Here is an 18241-nt window from a genome sequence, read left to right on the forward strand (position 1 = left end):
TCCAGCCAGGGAAGGACACTGATTGAGCTGTGCGAGGCATCACGGGAACAGCGTGTGTCAGGCTGTGACAAACTTCTAAGGAAACGTGCAGCAAACACCCTGGTAGCCTGTCTGGATAAATCAAAGAGCACAGGAACCATCCCAGCTGCTCTTGCCAGCACAGAGTAGCTTCATATGAAAGTATTTTGTCTAAAGCTTCACAAGGGATGCGTCCGTCTGTCTAGAGCGATGTCACACCAAGGTCCCCAGTTTGCCACTCCTGGTGGTGACACGCACCTGTGTCCCAAGGGTGGTTGGAGACTTGGAAACATTCACAAATCCTTAGGTCTGAGGAGACATCCTGTTCTCTGGTGCCCCAGGAGATCCAAACATTCCCAGCAATGTCACAAACTCACCGTGCATCCTTCTGCAAGCTTCTGTTTTAGTTCACACCTAAAATAAGCCAATATTTTTCTCTTCACCTATATATCAAATTTTTTTTACATAGTAATAAGCCTCTCCCTAGTGAACCTACAGCTGCCTACATAGTACCTAGACTTCTAAGGTATCTAAGGATTTCTGTCATACTGTTCAAAACTAGGGGGCAGAAAGGGTTAAGAACCAACACAGAATCTCTAGGAAAAACAGAAAGGCACCAGAAAAGCTAATTCAACTGATTTTACCCAAAGGGACAAAAGAAGGTTTAGTAGGTCCTTTACAAAATGTCAGAGAGAAAAGCTTTATTTTCCCACAGGGAAAAACATACCCATTAACAAATTAGGTGAAAGCGAGTGAGATGTAAAAAGTCTGAAATTCCTCAATGCCTTTAAACTGTCTTCACACACTTCATTTATTTTGGACAGCAGCACTGCCCTTGCCAATTTGGGAGCAAAAAGGACCGTGAAAATACCTGGGGATGAATGTATTTTAAACATTAATAAGCAATTCTTAATTGAGCAGAGCAACACTATTTGGGTTTTAGAGAGCAACCAACTTGGGATCCTCCCAAACACAAGCCCATCTGGGTTCCTCATTTTCCTCAGAGCATCGCTGAGCAAACCTTCACAACTCTACCTGAGTGAAACAGAGTTCAGGGGAGCTACTCTTGTATTTATGAGTTGGGTAAATGCCCATTGAAGGGAGGCCAAAACAACCACAGAATTTAATTATTCCTGACAAGTCAGAGGGAAAAAAAAGAGGAAAAAAATAACACCTTTGTAATGAAGGGCACTGTGACAAGTGAGCTTCCTCCACAACCTGCAGATACCAAAAATATATAAAAATATTCCCTACAGTATTTTGGATAGAATGGGGAAAATTAACTCATATTCCACTTCCAGAGACTGACCATGAAAGCCAAATGCCGTCACCTGCTGAAGGGAAACTGCAAAGACAACAAGGAGAAAGATCCAAATGGGGTGACGAAGCTGTAGCAAAAGGGATCTCAGGCTGGGTTCCTGCTTGGCTGGGATGAGCATGGAAATGAGATGAAGTGCAGGAGCATGAGGCAGCAGAGCTGGGCACAGACTCCTCCATCACAGCAAAACTAACAGCATTTATCAGCACACCACGGGTGAAGGGCTGGAGTGACAGAAACAGGACGGTGCTAACAGTTAATTATGTGTGTAAAAAGTACTGAACCATCAAGGCGAGGGGATTGGAGCTTCTGCTGACATCTGGCAGCGTTTTGGGGAAGCTTAGTTTCTCCTGAGGTCCTCGTTGATTCAAGAGCACTGATTTGCTGACGTTAATTGGAGGAAGAGGTAATGAGAACTGACTAATCACCGAGCTGTGTGCCCTGTAGACTCATTCCAGTGTCAGTCATTATATCTTGCTGATCATTCAGACAAAACCCAGTTTTCGGGGGAATTCAGTGATTGGTCAGCACCCACCCTTCTCTGGCTCATTGTATTTGCATTTAGTTTGTACAATAAGCTGATAAAAGCTGTGGTGGTGTCACAGCTCAGCTGACACAGCAGCGAAGGCATCACAGTACATGCTCTAATTCCTGGAGAGCTTGCACTGAAGGTCTGGACGTGCTAATGTCACTGCTGGTGTCTCCAATGTGACTGTGACCCCTGCAAACTGAATTACCAGAGCTCTTGGCAGCATCTGCTGCGTGCACACCTCTCCTTTCCTGTGCAAACATGCAGGACTGCTATTACTATATTGTTTTTCCAGACAAGGATTAAAGGATCAGCATTTAATTGCAGCAGTGAGTTCAAGGTATGAGACACGGTGTTTGCATTAGAGAGATTTGTCACAAAACTTGGAGGGAAACAGCAGCACTCGGATGATCCATCACACGTTCACCTCATTTAAATGCAATTCAATTTAGCCAGACCCTTTGGCACTAGAGAGGGAAAGATGACTTAACAAAAAGCATGGAAGAATACTTCTGACCCCAGGTGTCAGATGGATTTGTGTGTGACATTCACGGAGGAGCTGTCCAAGAAAGCCTGCAGCTATTCATTGCTAGGCTGCAATTAAGGTGGCAGCCAATGTTTAAAACCCTCCTCATCTCTTTCCCCCCTTTTCTGTCCACATTTTAAATACAACACGGAATGAAAAATAAAAATAGACTGCTGTGCCCTGCCCCACATGAGGCTGGGACAGGATGAGTGGATTTCTATGCAAACAACACACAGAAAGCCTTCCTTTAAGCAGTTGGTTGCCTTACACAGATAGGAAAATTAAATGAAGTTAACTGTACAGTTTTCAAGTCACTATTCAGCCTTTCAGTTGAGACAGATTACTTCTACTTACAGTGCTTCTTCCTCTGGCATTCAGTGGAGAATTTGGCAATCCTCTCTGGGTCTGGTTCTCAGCAATTCTCTGACATGGGGGCAGTCAGTGTCTCCTTTGCGCATAATGGAGCTGTAGAAGCCAGAAAAAAATGGCTCTTTTCTAGCTAGTTTACCCCTTTCCCATCTGACAGAAGTGATTTTCTTGCCTGATCCGGAAGCCAACACACCCTGGTCTCTGCCAGTGAGCATGGCAAGCACAGGCATTAGCACATAAATGCTCAGAGGCCACTAATGTTTGCAAAAAGTATCAAATTCCTCCATTACTGCCCTTCTCAGGGAATAAGAAACCCCCAGTTTAACCAGGGCAAAGAGGCAGCCTTTACACTGTGTGATTTGGGCTGCATCATCTGATCCAGGGAGGGACACACAGCACCAGGGAGTAAATGGGAAGTTACAGCCCTTCCCATCACCCAGCAAACCTGGGAAATCACACTGGCTTCTGGCTCAACTTCCAACCATTGTAACCTCACTTCTGCCAGAGATTTACTCCTGATTTACACAGGGCAAGTTAGACCCAGCTACCAACTCTAATGGACCTGATTCTGTTCCTGTTTATACCAGCACAACCTGATGATGACGCTAAATATTTCACAATCAAAAATCAAATTACTCACTATTACTCGGTGAGTAGTCATGGCAACTTCTTTCCTTCCCTAGCAATAAATCCAGTATGTGCTGATACTGCCAGGTCTGGAATGGAGTATTATGGGACAGATAAGTGTGAGGATGAAGACACACATCAAACTTGGCAGGCCAAAGGCTCTCCAGCATCTCTCTCTGAGTTGCCTGTTGGGCTGCAGGCATTTCTCGAGAGCTTTTCCAGCTCCACACAGATCCCTTGCTCCCACTGATTTGACTGCAGCTCGCCTGCTCCTCTCCCTGACCCTCTCTGGGGTCCCCCTCAGCACTTCACTCTATTAACATCCCTGATGTGATGGGAATCAAGGCACAGGGACCAAAATAAGGCTAAACCACACAGAAGGAACAACCTCCGCAATAAGACTTGGATTCTGCTGTTGACAGAGGGGTGCTGGCTCCTGGACTAATTAGAAGGTGCTGAATTTGGAGACATCTTGTGCATAATATATTGATTTTTTTTTTCCCTTGGAACACGATCCAGCTCTCAGTTGCTCTTCTCTGTGCTCCAAAGGCAGAGCTTTAACGCTGCAGGCACCGGGAGATGGAAGCTACACCTGAGGCAAGCTACACTCTTCTGAGACAATTACAGCTATAAAGGTTTAGGATAAAGCTCAGGAGACCAGAAAGCAGAACACTGTCAGTCACAAGCTTTTAATTCTGAAACTGCCTCCTAAAAAAGATAAGATAAAGCCAAACCAGATTAACCAACTTCAAAGCAAACAGCAAGGCATTTAGGGCATGCTAGAATAGAATGCAGCTGTGCAGAGCACTGATGAATTAAACAGGTAGAGGTTCCTTAATGACTTGCTCCTTGTCCCTTCCAGGTTTTTGGAAGTCTCCTGTGAGGAGTGCCATCCCCTGATGAGATTCCAGCATCCAGGTGAAGCAGCAGTGCCTGCTGCAGAAATGTTGAAGAGGCTGATCGAGAGGAGGGCTCTGTGAAACAGTCTCCTCCAATTAGTTACCCAAGGAAGAGTGATACTGAATGACTCTTACAAAGAATGCACAAAGCACTTACTGTGGCGCTAATCATCAACTTTCTAAGTAAAATTAACCAATTTGCTAATTAAGGCTCATGACAATTCATCATTACAGGAACTGTGCACTGCAGTGATTGATCACCCGGTCACTGGCTCCTCTCAGAGATGTGGGGAAGGGCTCCTCCAGCAGCTCCTTCCCTGCCCTGACCCACTCAGGCTGGGATCTGGGTGGCTGCTGCTTCCCAAAGGAATTTAAAATGTGGGGGGAAAGAGAAGGAGAGGAAAAGAAAAAAGGGGGGGGGGGGGGGGGGGAATGGGGTGGGTGGAACTCCAGGCAGTCTGAGAGAGAAATAATATTTTTTAAAATTGGCATGGGAAAAATAGTTGCTTTTTCTAACATGATTTGACTTGGGTGATCAGAAATTAAGCAGGTAGGTCTGGTGAGTTCTAAGTGCTACATTTTGCATTAACATCTGTCCAACCCATGACAGGGGTCAGTCTCCTGCTGAGGAAGGTAGGTGCAGAGAGGGAATGATGCCTCTGCTGACTAAGGAGAGACACAGGGAGGCTGAGGGGAAAAGCCCAGGGATTCAGTGCCCCCTGCTCACCGGAACACTGCTCTCTGGACCTCCCACCACCTGGGCCTTCACTCCCTGGGGCTGCCCATCACTGCACACCCCTCTCATGGAGCCTCCCCTACGGGTACATGCCCAGCTTGGAAGAGGAGGCTGCGAGCACAGAGCCCTCCCGAGGCACAGCCATAGCTGCCCTCCTTTGGGCAGAGGCCACAAGACCCTTCCCCTACAGCAAAGCAACCCTGAAAGCTTGAATTGCACACACAGCGTGACTCTTGGGTCCTCACATGCTCTCTCAGCTTTCTAAACATCTTCCCTTCAAAAGGGTAAGCAATCTTTCACCCACTTCACCTGAGACACCAAAACTCCACGACTCACCCAAACTCTCAACACTTCCTTGTGCCCCTGCCATTTGTCCTTACTCAAGGCAAGAAACAACACCAGTATCAAGAGATTTGTATTTTATGTTCCTCTCTGATGTAGCCTCACACACTTGAACACCATCATTTGACCTTCTGTATCTCAGGTTCACAAAATGCAGACAAATCAATTTTGGGGGCTGCAGGATGAACATAGCTCCTCTCCATGGGGTTCTTCAATGAAGGATTAATTAGCTGAGGATATTCACAGCACTACAGCTGCAATGCTACAGGCAGGGCCACACCAGAGGAGCCCCAGGAGCAGCTCCAGCTTCCCAACTCAAGCACAGCAATAGTGTCAGGCACTGGGGGAGCACCAACCTCCTGCCCCCTGAGATGTCACTGCAAGGGCAACACAGCACAATCCCTGTGCTCAATTCAATGATTTCTGTGGGCAGGGCAGGCCCAAGCTGTCAGGAAGCAGCTGTGAAGGCTGGGCTCACACTGCAGGTGGGAGCAGAGCCCCCCACCACAGCCCTCAGTACCCCACCTGTTGTGCCCACAAAGGTGGGGAGAAAGAGAAGAAGAAAGGGAGAGGGGGAAAAAAGGGGGTGGGTGGAACCCCAAGCAGTTTGAAAGAGAAATAATATTTTTTAAAATTGGCATGGGAAAAATAGTTGCTTTTTCTAACCATGAGACCATGGAGCTGTCTGCAAGCACCCCGATCACCTGCCAGCCCTAAATGGGACATTTTAGATTTAACCATCCTGAGCTGACCCGAGCTAGCTCCACCAGCCTCCCTAATTCAAAGTACAACCTCTCTGAGTCCTCTCCTTGCTTTGCTGCCTGATTTGCCTCCCGGGTGCTCCAGGACAGGCTGTGTGATGTAAATCAACCTGCTCGAGGCTGGATTTTTCTAGGGCTGAGAGGATTTGGCACCTTTTATTACTCACTTGTAAGGTGAGTCCCAGAAATACCACAAACAAGCCCAGCAGGCTGGCTGAGGAGGGAAGGATGTTCATCAGCCATGTATGCTCTGTTCCTTGGATAAAGAGCACGAAGTTAAAGCCTTTGCACTTCTGGGGCAGTGAGAAGAGCCTGGCAGCACTTCCCAAAGACCTGCTGCATGTCTGAGCTTTGACGTCTTCTTCCAAAGGGTTTCTTCAGCTCAGCTTGCTGTTTGTAAGCAAATCTGACAGCAAAGTCTCATCTGACAGAGCAACAGGTGCAGTGATCACGACAGTCAGCACATCCACCAACCCAGGCAGGCACAGGGATGTGTTCCCAGCTCTTCTGGAAGGACCAGATGTGCCTCATTGCACTCCATGAGGCAGGAGGGAGAAATTCAGGGGCACACAACACTTGCTAAAAAGCATCATCCGTGCAAGGTCTAAACTACAGGTCCAACTCCATTTCTCTTCAGCCCTGCAGAGGCAAACAGGCTCAGAGGAGCTCGGGGACAGGTTGTGGTTTTAGGCTGCTGTAAAGCACACGAGAAGAGCACCCTGATTTCTCTAGTCCTGCAGGACGGGGCAAACCCTCTCAGACGGCTGTGCGGCCAGGAGAGAGGCTCCAAGGCTGCCTGATGAGGGCAGAGCTCCCAGCTGCGATGGGCTCCGCTCCCTGACAAGCCCCACGTGGCCCCGGTGCTGTCCCTGGGGATTAAAAGGAGGACCGGAGCAAGGTTTGGGGATTTATATCGGCTGTGCCCATGGAGGGCGAGTCCCCGCTGGAGCAGTACCTAGAGAGCTATAGCGGGCAGGTAAGGGAGCAAGGAAAAAAATAAAGTGAGGGGGGGAAAAGAAAATAAACCTGAGCAAAAAGAAAACTGCGTTGGCCGGGAATCGAACCCGGGTCAACTGCTTGGAAGGCAGCTATGCTCACCACTATACCACCAACGCCGCGCTGAACTCAGCCCCGCAGCCGCGCCTCAACTGCGGCGTCACCGCGATTCTGCTGGGCTGAACCCCAAATCCCGCTGTCCCGGGGGATTCCTCCTGTCCAGGAGCACGGAGGAGCAACCTGGAGCTTTTTCTCCCTGTAAGAGGGATGATACGGCTGTGTTTAAACTCTTGCTGTGGGATGCTGCTTGCGAGGCTCAGCCCGGGCGCTGGTGCAGTGTGCACTGAGAGGGTGCGAGGCTCACGTCTCCTCTTTCGGGTTGATAAATGTCTGCAAAAAATTGTTATTTCGGTATTTGGTATGGTCGTCCTGATCTCAGGTGGCTGTAGGAACAACAGGGTGAGGGGCTGGAGGATAGGGTTGGACTCCACAGCTGAGTATTATCATTACTCAGGAAGCAAAACTTCTTTGCATCCTGTTGTAAAGTACTTTTCAGCTCAGCAAACAGGCTTAGCACAAGCTGTTTAAATCCTAGAGACCATCCTGTGCCAGTGGGTAAAGCCCTCTGAATGTGCCCTCACAAAGTATATAATGTGGTAAGGTATAATACAGCTTTGACAAATGCTTAATGAGCTTTTTATATTTAGACTTGCTGGAACACTTGATAATAGCAGATGTGTGATATCACTGCAAGGAGGGGAAGAAAAAAAAATCTAAGTCTGTTGCTTAAGGCAGCTGGGTTTGATTTGTGTCTACCTGAGTTGCAGGGATTTCTGCAGTGAAAGTGGAAAAGGCTGTTTCCCCTCAAGCTGCCCCAAACCGAGGGATTTCAGACAGGATCTGTGTGTGAAATCTCCCCCCTGGAGCTGCTGGGAGATATCCAAAGCTGTGCAGTTGGTGGGGCTTTCAGTGAAGTTAATTAACCCAGAGTCTATAGCAATAACCCTTGGCAGCCAGCCCAATGCAAACACGGTCTTGTGCCCCTTTTGCAGCCTCTGAGCATCTGTCTGACATGAAGAAAATATTCCCCACTGCTTAACCCTATCAGGGCTTTTCCTCAGACCTCTTAGGTGCAAACCTGAGCAGAAAGGAAAATTTGCTTTCTGTTTCTACCTGCTCCAGGCAATTTACTCCTACTTTTTGGAAACTTTACAGCTGTGTGATACTTCCAGCCTCATGCACCACTCATTTCTCTATCAGTTTCTTTAAGATATGTCACAAATTGACTTTGGTTGGTTGTTTGTGGGTGTTTTTTTAATTGTTATGTTCATTCTTTGATGCCCACTAGTGTGATGTGAGTAGTCTCACAAGGGAGCTTTTGTACCATTTTCTCTACATTGTGGTTCATATAAAACCTCCCTAATGAGCTGCTGAACATCTAATCCTTCATCCACTGGATTTCTTGTGGAGACTGTGGCTTCCTTCCCTTGCTGCTGACTTGAAAAATATCTGTTTAAAATAGATGTATTTTTGTGATTCCATAATGTTTTATTTGTAACTGTTAATTACATATTTAACCCTTTTGTCTAAAGGGTAAAGGAATACCTAGACTTATTCAACAGCACCCTGCCCCCCCCCAGATCTTCTGTGGAGCTCTGTAATTTAAAAGCAATTTTAAATGTAGATGTTGGCAATGCTTTCCTGATTGCATCTGTATTCAGGCTGGTGAGGGTCCTCTGGGAGGATTTGTCACTTTGTCAGAGTTTTCTAAGTGTCTGCAGGTAAATATACTGCAAAGAAGGAGCAGAGATCTCCCCATGAGCGTGGCTGGGTTGTCAACTGAGCTGACTTAGAAGAGAGCAGCACTAGCTCAGGGCTGGGAAGCATTGATCTGGAAATGCTGCTCCAGGTCAAGCAGCTGCTGCCAACTTGAGAGCCTCAGTCTTATGCACCATTCCCTGCTCTGATTTGTGTTTGGACTTTTCAAGTCCTTCTGGCTCTTGAGCCTAAAAATGCCTGATTAAACACAAAACCTCTTGTATGGATTCTTTAGTCCAAGCTGTCACCTGCTGTGGATGTTGGCAGAAACTCCCTTCAGAAAGAGGCTTATGCACCAATGGAGAGGAGGGAATAAATCCCACCCTGAAACTCTTACCTCATTGACATGATGATGCTTTTTAAACAGCTTTTAGTAATAAATAGTTGACAAAGCAGGACATTAGTATGAAAGAGCTTACTTGCAGGTGTGTTGTGTGCTTGGCGCAGGGCAGGATGCTGGTTCAGCTGACTGTGGTGAGGCTTTTTTTAGTCCCATCTTCTCATCTATAGCTTCAATCAGGCTGGTGGCCTCCAGGAGCTGAGGAATGAGCTGCTGCTGGTTCTGTGAGCTGCTGCCCTCTGTTGCACAAAACAACGCTGACACTGTCCCCTGCAGAGAGAGGAAATGGAATAATTTACAGAATGGGAGATAAAGACAGCCAGAAAATGTTGTCTGTCTTCCTTGGAAAAACTTATGAGCATGATAAAGCAGTTGTGTGCATGGCTGAGGGGGGTGACAGTGGCTGTGAAGGGTGAAGTGCCAGTGTTACACCTGCATTTCTCAATTGCTGCTGTCCCAGGAGTTCTCTAGGATGCCCAAGGGCTGTGGTAGGAAAATGCATTATACAAGCTATCTGGATTTTTATACACACAGAGAAGCAAAGCACTTTCCATTTTAAAACTAGCCTTTGTTAAAATATATATTGGGGGAAAATTACTGGAACTTCCTCATTGAAGATTAATCTTAAGATTAATCACTGAGGATTAATCTTAATTTACTCTGCCAGTTACAGAGTTACAGTCTTGCTTTAATACAAGACCTTTAATGGCACTTTTTCTTCATTCAAGGATGACTTCTCCACTAGTCCTCATCTGTTCACTCCTATGAACCTTTATGATTTAGAACTTCCAATTCAAACAGCTGAAGATGGGGTGTTCGCTTCCCAGTTCAGTCATTCCAAGGAGCTCTGTACAGACTTCTCCTCCGTGGATCTCAGCTTTCTCCCAGATGTTACCCAAGATAACAAAGAACAAAACCTCTCTGAGGATGGTCACAAAACGCAAAAAGAGCTTGATGGGTCACCAACAAGTAATGAGGACAGTGGTGTTTTCATGGATGAAAGCAGCTTGTCACATCCAGGCGCAGCTCAGCCATCTCCTGAGGCACCTGGTGTGTGTCCTCCCATGACTCCAATGACCCCAGCGATATCTCCCTCAGAAAGTTCTGGAATAGTCCCTCAGCTACAGTAAGTTATGTATTATTTATGTAGCACACACCATAGTCAGAGTTTGGCTTAAACTGCAAGGTGTTGCTCTGACTTTTCACTTGGAGGATGTAGCAAGCACAGCTCAGTCTTAAATAAGCCAAAAAACTACAGGAGCAGTTGTTCCTTTTGAAGGGGAGAGGTGGAGAAAATGAATTATCAATATTGGATAAAAATATGAAGGTACTTGACTAGGAGGATTTCTTCCAGGAAGGAGAGTGTGAAGGATGACAACAGACTCCAGGGGTTTAAAGATGTCACTTTGCTTTTTCAAGAGAAACAGAACAGTCTGTGAGAAACTCTGGCCCTCATTAAAAGGTGCTATCCTGTCTAGGACAGACCAACTCTAGAGTAGTTTATACTTGTAGAAAATAACCCATCCACACCCACCTTAGGTGCTGTTGCAACTCTAAATAGTCAATAATGGTTCAATCCAAAGCTGTGAAAGACTTCAGTGACACAGTTTTTGGAAGACACACAGACTTATAATTCAGAGGCTAATAATTTCATGCCTAGTTCTATCTCAAAGTGCACTTTTGGGATTGAATTACTTAAGTTTTGCCAGAAGCAGCTTAAAGCTAGAGTGGAGAAGAGACAGGCAGGAAATCAGTTGATGGCAATTATTAATTGGAATGTGACTCCACGTTAAGCCAGTGCTGCTGGGGGGTGGCTCTGCAGTGGCTGGGTTTTGCAAGGAGAAAATTCCTCCCTCATTCCTCAGGAATATCGTGTCAACTGTAAACTTGGCTTGTAAACTGGATCTGAAGAACATAGCTCTGCATGCCAGAAATGCAGAGTACAACCCAAAGGTAAATCTTGGACTCAAAGCTTTACCCTCACTTCCCTTTCCCAGTGCTGATGGAACCCAATGGTCCCATGACTGTGGTCTTAACACTCCTGCTCCTAAGTGGGTGGAAAATAACTTTAGGGTGGTAAAGAAACACTTAAAAAGCAAATATGCGTTGTGATAAAATTTTGGAAGTGTTAATTGTTGCAAGACTGAACAGGAATTTCAGTCTTCCTTTGAATTTGTAGAGGTTTGCTGCTGTGATCATGAGAATCAGGGAACCACGAACAACAGCCCTCATCTTCAGTTCAGGAAAAATGGTCTGCACAGGAGCAAAGAGGTATTTTTCAGGTTTTTTCCCTTCCCAGGCCCGGGTCTTGCAACTATCAAACATTCTCCATCAGAATATATGCAAAAGTCTTGTTTAAAATATCTAACAAAGGACTAATTGCAAGAAAAAGTGAAGCACTGATATTGAAAATCTTGCTTTCTTCATGATGGCACCTTAGCAATTTCTGAACTGTGTACTTCTGTCCCTGAATTTAGATTGAGCTAAGCGGACATTGGTAGAAAAGCTGCTAAAATTCCCAGAAATTAAGGGATTATTTGCATTTCTCACTGATTTTAAAGTGTTTAGGACATAGCTTGTGTCTGTCAAGTCTCTCTTTAGTGTCTGTGTTCAAGAGTCAACACATCTGCCTCTAGAGGAAATGGGAACTGGGGAAAGCAAAAGTTTATTTCTGTACTCTGAATCTTTTTATCCTGAAGTCCAGCAGAGATTTCCTTGGTTTTTATACCCCAAAACAGTCAATTAGAATTAACTCATGCTTAAGAGACCTCTTCCCCAGCCCCTAGCACCACCCCAGGTAGGTGACTGTACTGGTCCCTGCAGTCTAACTCCTGGATCAGCACCGAGAAGCTGTTTTGAGGAACTGAAAACCTCTCAAAAGGGGAACCTTTGAGTGATGAAACCTCTCCAGTGGGTTCCACCAGACCACAGGAAGGTGAATGAACAAGTGCCTTACTCCTTTTAGCTCCCTGCAGCTCTTCTGGGGATGGAACCTTGCTATTCTGAGCATCAGGATCTCTTTTTCTGGAGTGCAGATTAGCACAGTGGTGGCTATAAACTGAATTCCACCTTGTTGGTGTTTAGGGAGAGCACTAATAAAAGTTGATTTTTCCCCTTTGCTCTTCCTTCAGTGAAAAGCCCCATCCCTGGAAGTGCTCCAGGCCAGGTTGGATGGGGCATAGAGCACCCTGGAATGGTGGAAGGTGTCCCTGCCCATGGCAGGGGGTGGAACAAGATGGGCTTTAAGGTCCCTTCCAGCCCCAACCATTCTGGGATTCTGTGATTCGAGGGCTGTTTGAAGATTACAATAAAGGTTTCTTCCTCTAGTGAAGAGCAGTCAAGGCTGGCAGCCAGGAAATACGCACGGGTGGTGCAGAAGCTCGGCTTCCCTGCCAAGTTCTTGGACTTCAAGATCCAGAATATGGTGGGGAGCTGTGATGTGAGGTTCCCCATCCGGCTGGAAGGCTTGGTTCTCACCCACCAGCAGTTCAGCAGGTATGAGGAGATCAGGTACAACCCTGTGCACTTTGCAGCAGGGTCTGCAGCTACTGGAGCCTGGTCCATGCCTTGGCTCCACTCTGGATTTTAGTACCAAGGTGGCCTCTTAACTCCCAGCAAAGCAGATTCCTGTCTGCAAGGATTTCTAACCTTCAGACATGAAGCCAAACTGCATTTGCAAAATACAGAATTGCAGGTATATTGTGTTTTTCTGGGATATTGTTTTGGTTCTATTTGGATATTCTTTAGCCAAGAATTGAAAGTAAAGCTGTAGCTGAGTGATGGGCATGTTGTGCCTGTGAGATCAGCTTGTCCAAAACTAGATATTGCCGTCAGGAAAGGATGATTTCAGCACTGACAAAACCAAAATTCAGTTGTCTTTTATTAGCACTGCATCTAATAGTTTCCATTTCATTTAGGAATTAGATATACATTAAATATTTATGTTGGCTGTTATCTTGTCTTAGTTGCACAAGATGCTTCCTGATAAGGGCTCTTTGCAGACTGAGGAAGGATTTACTGTGAGGGTGGGGATGCCCTGGCACAGGGTGCCCAGAGAAGCTGTGGCTGCCCCTGGATGCCTGGAAGTGTCCAAGACCAGGCTGGATGGGGCTTGGAACAACCTGGGATAGTGGAAGGTGTCCCTGCCCTCAGCAGGAGGTGGAACTGGGTGATTTTTAAGGGCCATTCCATGACTTGAGGACTGTTTGAAGATTGCAATAAAGGTTCCAGTGTTATGACAAATCAGAAGTGGCTCACAAGTCTTTAGAAGACATCATGGAGATCCCTCACCAACTCCAGCTGGGTTTAACAGGTTTCCCTTCAAGATGTCCAAAACCTGGCCTGCCTTTCTCAGGGCAGCTAGATAAAACCTGTGTGGTTAATTACCCAATTGTTACTGTAACTAAAAAGCACTTTATTTATACTTTATTTATTTATACTTTATTTATTTATACTTTATTTATACAACACTGAAACAACATTTGTATTTTACTAATCTTACCTGCTTGCTTTGAACAGCTATGAACCTGAACTATTCCCTGGCCTGGTTTACAGGATGGTCAAACCAAGGATAGTGCTGCTTATCTTTGTGTCTGGAAAAGTTGTACTGACTGGTAAGTGATGCCTCTCTATATCTGTAGCCCACTGCTTCACTTTCTGAGGGAGCATTTAAATTCAACTTTAACTAAAAATCAGTATCCTGCCACAGCAAAGCCACTCAGGGATCTTTCTAATGGCTACTGCATCTTATCTGTGTTTTCTGTAGATACCATCAGTGTTGTTGCACTGGAATCTTGTCATGTTTCATATACAGAGTCTCAGATTTCCATGTTAAGTATTTTTTTTTCATTCAAAGCCTGATGCCACATGCCAACACAGAGAATGCCAACAGGATGCTGACATGCCAGCAAACTACTCAGGCACTTAAATAGGAACCTCACAATAAGCAATTTAGAATTGCTTGGACAGGAAACAAACGTCTTAAAACACTTCACTGACAACATTTAGTAGGGATTATCAGAGGAAAGGGTGGAGATCTATGAGCTTGTTCCAGGCTGTTTGGAAAAAAATCACGAGGCAAAAGCCTTGCTGAGTCAGTTGTGCTCAGCAGATACCTGTACCTCAGATCCCAGGTCAAAAAAGGTGAATTCCTCAGCTCTTGGCACATCCTTTTTGTGAAGCTCATGAAACTGCTCCTATTCAGATGTACTTGAAAGGTAGATGATGCTTGTTCCCAGAAGCTCTGAATGCAGTATTCATATTCACAACACAGCTTTGAGACATGTAGAAGGCAAGAGAAGTGCTGCCTGCCTTAGCCAGAGATTCTCACAACCATAAATCAGGAATGAGCTCAGTGAACTGAAAGATGGGGCACACAGGACAAAGCTTAAATTCTTCCCTCTCTAATGTCCTCCATTTTCTTAGGTCTTAATAAAATCATACTGGTCAGTTCCATTCCACTGATGCTTGCATTTTTTGGGGTACACTAATTGTAATGCCCTTGCTTCAGGGCCTGCTGCACATTGTCCTTTTCTCTGAGTATTGGGCCCAGCTGTGATGATAAAACTGAATTCTCTGAGCTTTGGGATTTTTTTCCCTAATCAAGAAAAGTTACTTTACTTTTGAAAGTAAAAGCTGTGATAAGGCAGATTAATTATTTATGTCCAAGTGAGGACATGAGAAAAGATTTACACATTCAACTTGAGTAGGGCTTAATTCCTTTTAGTTCATTTAAATGCAGTTTTCTTGTAGCTGATGTTTGTTGGACCAGCATGAGCAGTGTTGCTGGAAGGGAATGTTCCTGCCTACTGCAATGCAGTTTGTGTGTAAGACTTGGTATTAAAGATTTGTTTACAGTACCACAGAAAGGGATTTGAAATCAAAGGTGTCTTAACACACAGCTTAAAATTAAAATTGCTTCTCAGAGCTGGAGAGTTCTCAAACTGTGGAACAACTCTCAGTATGAAATAAAGGCCTTTCACTTCTTGTTTCTACCTTTCCCTTTACCTTATGGACTGGCAGAGCTGTTATGCTTAAGCATATAACACCATGGTGGTGCTCAGTTGCTTTTTTTCCTTCTTCAAAGCCAGTATTTTACACCTGTCAAGAGAAAAAAAATGCTGTTTTGCTTCCACAAATTAAACAAAACTAGTCTTAAAGCTAAGCAAGCTAAAAATTATTCTTTGAGGTGGCAGATGAAAATTCTGCATTTATTAGTAAAGTGTTTTCAATCCCCTGGGTTTCTTCATGGATTGTAATCCTACTGGGTTTAAACTGCATTCAGTTACTCTCAGCACTGATAATTCATGGGTTGTTTTGTCTTTGTTGTTTGGTTTTTTTTCCTTAAATGTCCATTTAGGAGCAAAAGACCGTTCTGAACTCTATGAAGCATTTGAGAACATCTACCCCATTTTAAGAGGTTTCAGGAAACCATCGTGACACGGCTCACAGAACAATCCAGAACAACACCTGGGTTTGTGCTGCTGTGCATGGAACAGAAGCCAAGAGGATTCCTGGACCCATTTGTTGTGGATTATTAAGCAAATTATTCATTTCTGAATGCCACATATGCTGATGCCTTTCTATAGCTTGTGAAATGTTCTTTTCTTTCAGATTATCTGTCTGTAATCCACCTGAGTTTGGACAACTCTTGTCAAGTTACAGCACTTGATAAGTGAACACACTTTTAATAGAATGTATATTAAGGTAGCACTTTAAAATATTTTGTAATAGGAGCCATGTGCCTCTCTCCTGTTGAACAGGTGAATCCACACTGCACTTCATGTGCAGTGAAAATCCTCAACTTTAAGTGTCCTGAAATGCTTCTGCAGTGTTGTAGCTTCATGTTTTTAAGCTCAACATATATTATTGTCTATAACATGGCTTACAAAATCCTCCATGAGTTAATTTTGGTGTTTAGAAGACATGTACTGAATCACTCTGATCCCACTGGCTGGGTAAACTCTTTGTGTGTGATAGTGCAGGATTTTCCTTCACAGAGAAGATATTGCAGCTCCTGACTGCTGGAATATACCTAGAAAAATCTGTAGGTGGAGGGTAACTAATTAAATTATCTAATTTGAGACGGGACCAGTTAGATTTTAACTAAATGGTACCCACTTGTATTACTGAAATACCCTTAGATCATGTGAGTTTGGCGCAGACAAAACCACGCTGGTTTGGAACTTTGTTAAAAATAGATTTGAGGAAAATATGCAAAGTCTTGGATACTCATGACTTAATTATCTGTATTATTTAAGCAGAATTCAGCCAATGGCAGTACATTTGGTAATTTTTGAGCAAAAACAATGGGGCTTCCTGTATTTGGTTTGAACTCAAGCCTTTCTTTTCAGAAGGTGTCTTGCTCAGAGTGGTTCTGGGAGCAGGAACAGTGCAAAGCCGATCCCACGGCTGTTCTGGAAAGCCCCTGGAAGCAAGCCAGAACAGTCTGTGTTGTGTTCTTCCCTCCTGAAGGTGTGGTACCTGTCTGGAAACACCACTAGAGGCTGCTCTTAGATGACTTAAGTGTAACCCAGGCCAAAATCCTCCTCTGTTCTTACTGGAAATACTCGGGATGGGCTATGGCTCAACTCAAAACAGGGTCTTGCTGGGCTTAATTGCTGCCACAAAAGTTTATTTCTGATTTGGCGAGGGTGTGACTTCATCGTTGGTATGTGTTATATGTCTCTCACAAGTGTTTTTATATCTATCTCCCTGCTTCTCTGGAAAAGAGTTAGAAAAACTTTGTGCACTTCCTCATGATAAGCTGGTCTTAGCTGTTATCGGTTTCTCTGTCAAACTGTGGATTTCCACACTCAAGTCAATTGTAAACACAGGCTTACTTTTCTATTTGCTTTCTAACACTGGAAACTTTCCATAGCCATGGGCTGGACTTTTATTTGTGCCGTAGCTGTAGGAGCAGCTGATGAGCTTTAGTTACAAAAGATTACTGTAAGTGAAAACACCTGGTTTTATTGAGGTGTCGGTGGGGGAAAAAGGTTTATCTAAGATGAGCCCTCTTCAAGAAATCACATTTTGGTTAAGAGCTTGCCACACGATTTCAGTGGTAAAATTAGTGCTGTTTAGAAGCACGGATAAAGCCTTAGAGATAAGAAATGGGCTCTGTGCCTTTTCACTGATTAACTTCATGTTTGCTATGGTAACTCTTGTCTTGAAAACAACAATCTTGATTGTACCTCTACAGTGCTTAGTGTTTGATAACACTGGGATGGGGAGAAATATAGGCTGGGAATTGTTCTTTAAAAAAAAAAAAAAGTTGGACAATGTTTTGTTGCAGTTGCATTTCTTTTGGGAAGGGGGATATGGGGATATTGCTGAAGTTATTCTGGCTTCTGTGGACTCTCATGGCCTGGTGTTTCTCACTACAGACGGAAGATGGAATGGCTTCAAACAGAGTAGGTTCATATTAGGAAATATTAGTTATCAGGAAAAAGTTCTTTACTCAGAAGGGGGTGCTGAGGCCCTGGCACAAGCTGCTCAACCAAGGCCAGGTTGGACAGGGCTTGGAGCAGCCTGCTCTAATGGAGGCTTCCCTTTCGAGGTCAGGAGTTTGGAACTGGATGATTTTTAAGGTTCCCTTCCCTGAGCCAGAGCTGCTCCCTCCTCCTCAGCCCTACATCATCCCCTGTATTTAACTCCTCATCGTCGCTCCACCATGGAGGCCGGGTTGAGTCAACCTTTCCCCTGCGTCGTTTTTAAGGATGTGCAGCGGTATTTGCTACTTGGCCAAAGCGATTTGGATGTTACTGTAAATACACGGCCGTGCTTTGGTTGGTAGCCACAGTCCCACGGCAGCGTTACTGCTACGGCTACCCGCTGAGCCCTACGACCCAGCATACAACACCCCACATCGCTCTGAGAGCAGGACAGGGGTGATGCCTTTCCTTCTGCAGAAGGAGAAAGGCGCAGTTCCTATTAAAAATCGGGATTTTCCCGGCGGAGC

At 45.0% G+C, this 18241-nt stretch overlaps 1 protein-coding gene, 1 long non-coding RNA gene and 1 other non-coding gene across 4 annotated transcripts; 1 reads left to right on the plus strand and 2 right to left on the minus strand.

Moving 5' to 3' along the window:
• The first annotated feature begins 7018 nt into the window (after positions 1-7018).
• Positions 7019-17562, plus strand: TBPL2 (TATA-box binding protein like 2). Of its 2 annotated transcripts, none has more exons than XM_086895516.1 (7): positions 7019-7101; positions 10008-10405; positions 11145-11232; positions 11459-11550; positions 12607-12774; positions 13798-13892; positions 15638-17562. In XM_086895516.1, the coding sequence occupies exons 1-7, from the start codon at positions 7051-7053 to the stop codon at positions 15715-15717; spliced, it is 972 nt and encodes a 323-aa protein (XP_086751642.1). In that variant the 5' UTR covers positions 7019-7050; the 3' UTR covers positions 15718-17562. The 2 variants fall into 2 exon arrangements, with proteins under 2 accessions (XP_086751642.1, XP_086751643.1); XM_086895517.1 differs by lacking the exon at positions 7019-7101 and adding an exon at positions 7460-7777.
• On the minus strand, positions 7169-7240 carry TRNAG-UCC (transfer RNA glycine (anticodon UCC)). The gene has a single exon. It is a non-coding gene; the product is annotated as a tRNA-Gly (tRNA).
• Positions 7256-18203, minus strand: LOC147652786 (uncharacterized). Its single transcript, XR_015288639.1, has 3 exons — positions 15286-18203; positions 9359-9549; positions 7256-7377 (listed from the first exon to the last, which is right to left on the minus strand). It is a non-coding gene; the product is annotated as an uncharacterized LOC147652786 (long non-coding RNA).
• Between the last annotated feature and the right edge of the window lie 38 nt (positions 18204-18241).

Source organism: Cyanistes caeruleus, chromosome 6 (assembly GCF_971803275.1).
Source record: "Cyanistes caeruleus chromosome 6, bCyaCae1.hap1.1, whole genome shotgun sequence".
Classification (NCBI taxonomy): domain Eukaryota; kingdom Metazoa; phylum Chordata; class Aves; order Passeriformes; family Paridae; genus Cyanistes; species Cyanistes caeruleus.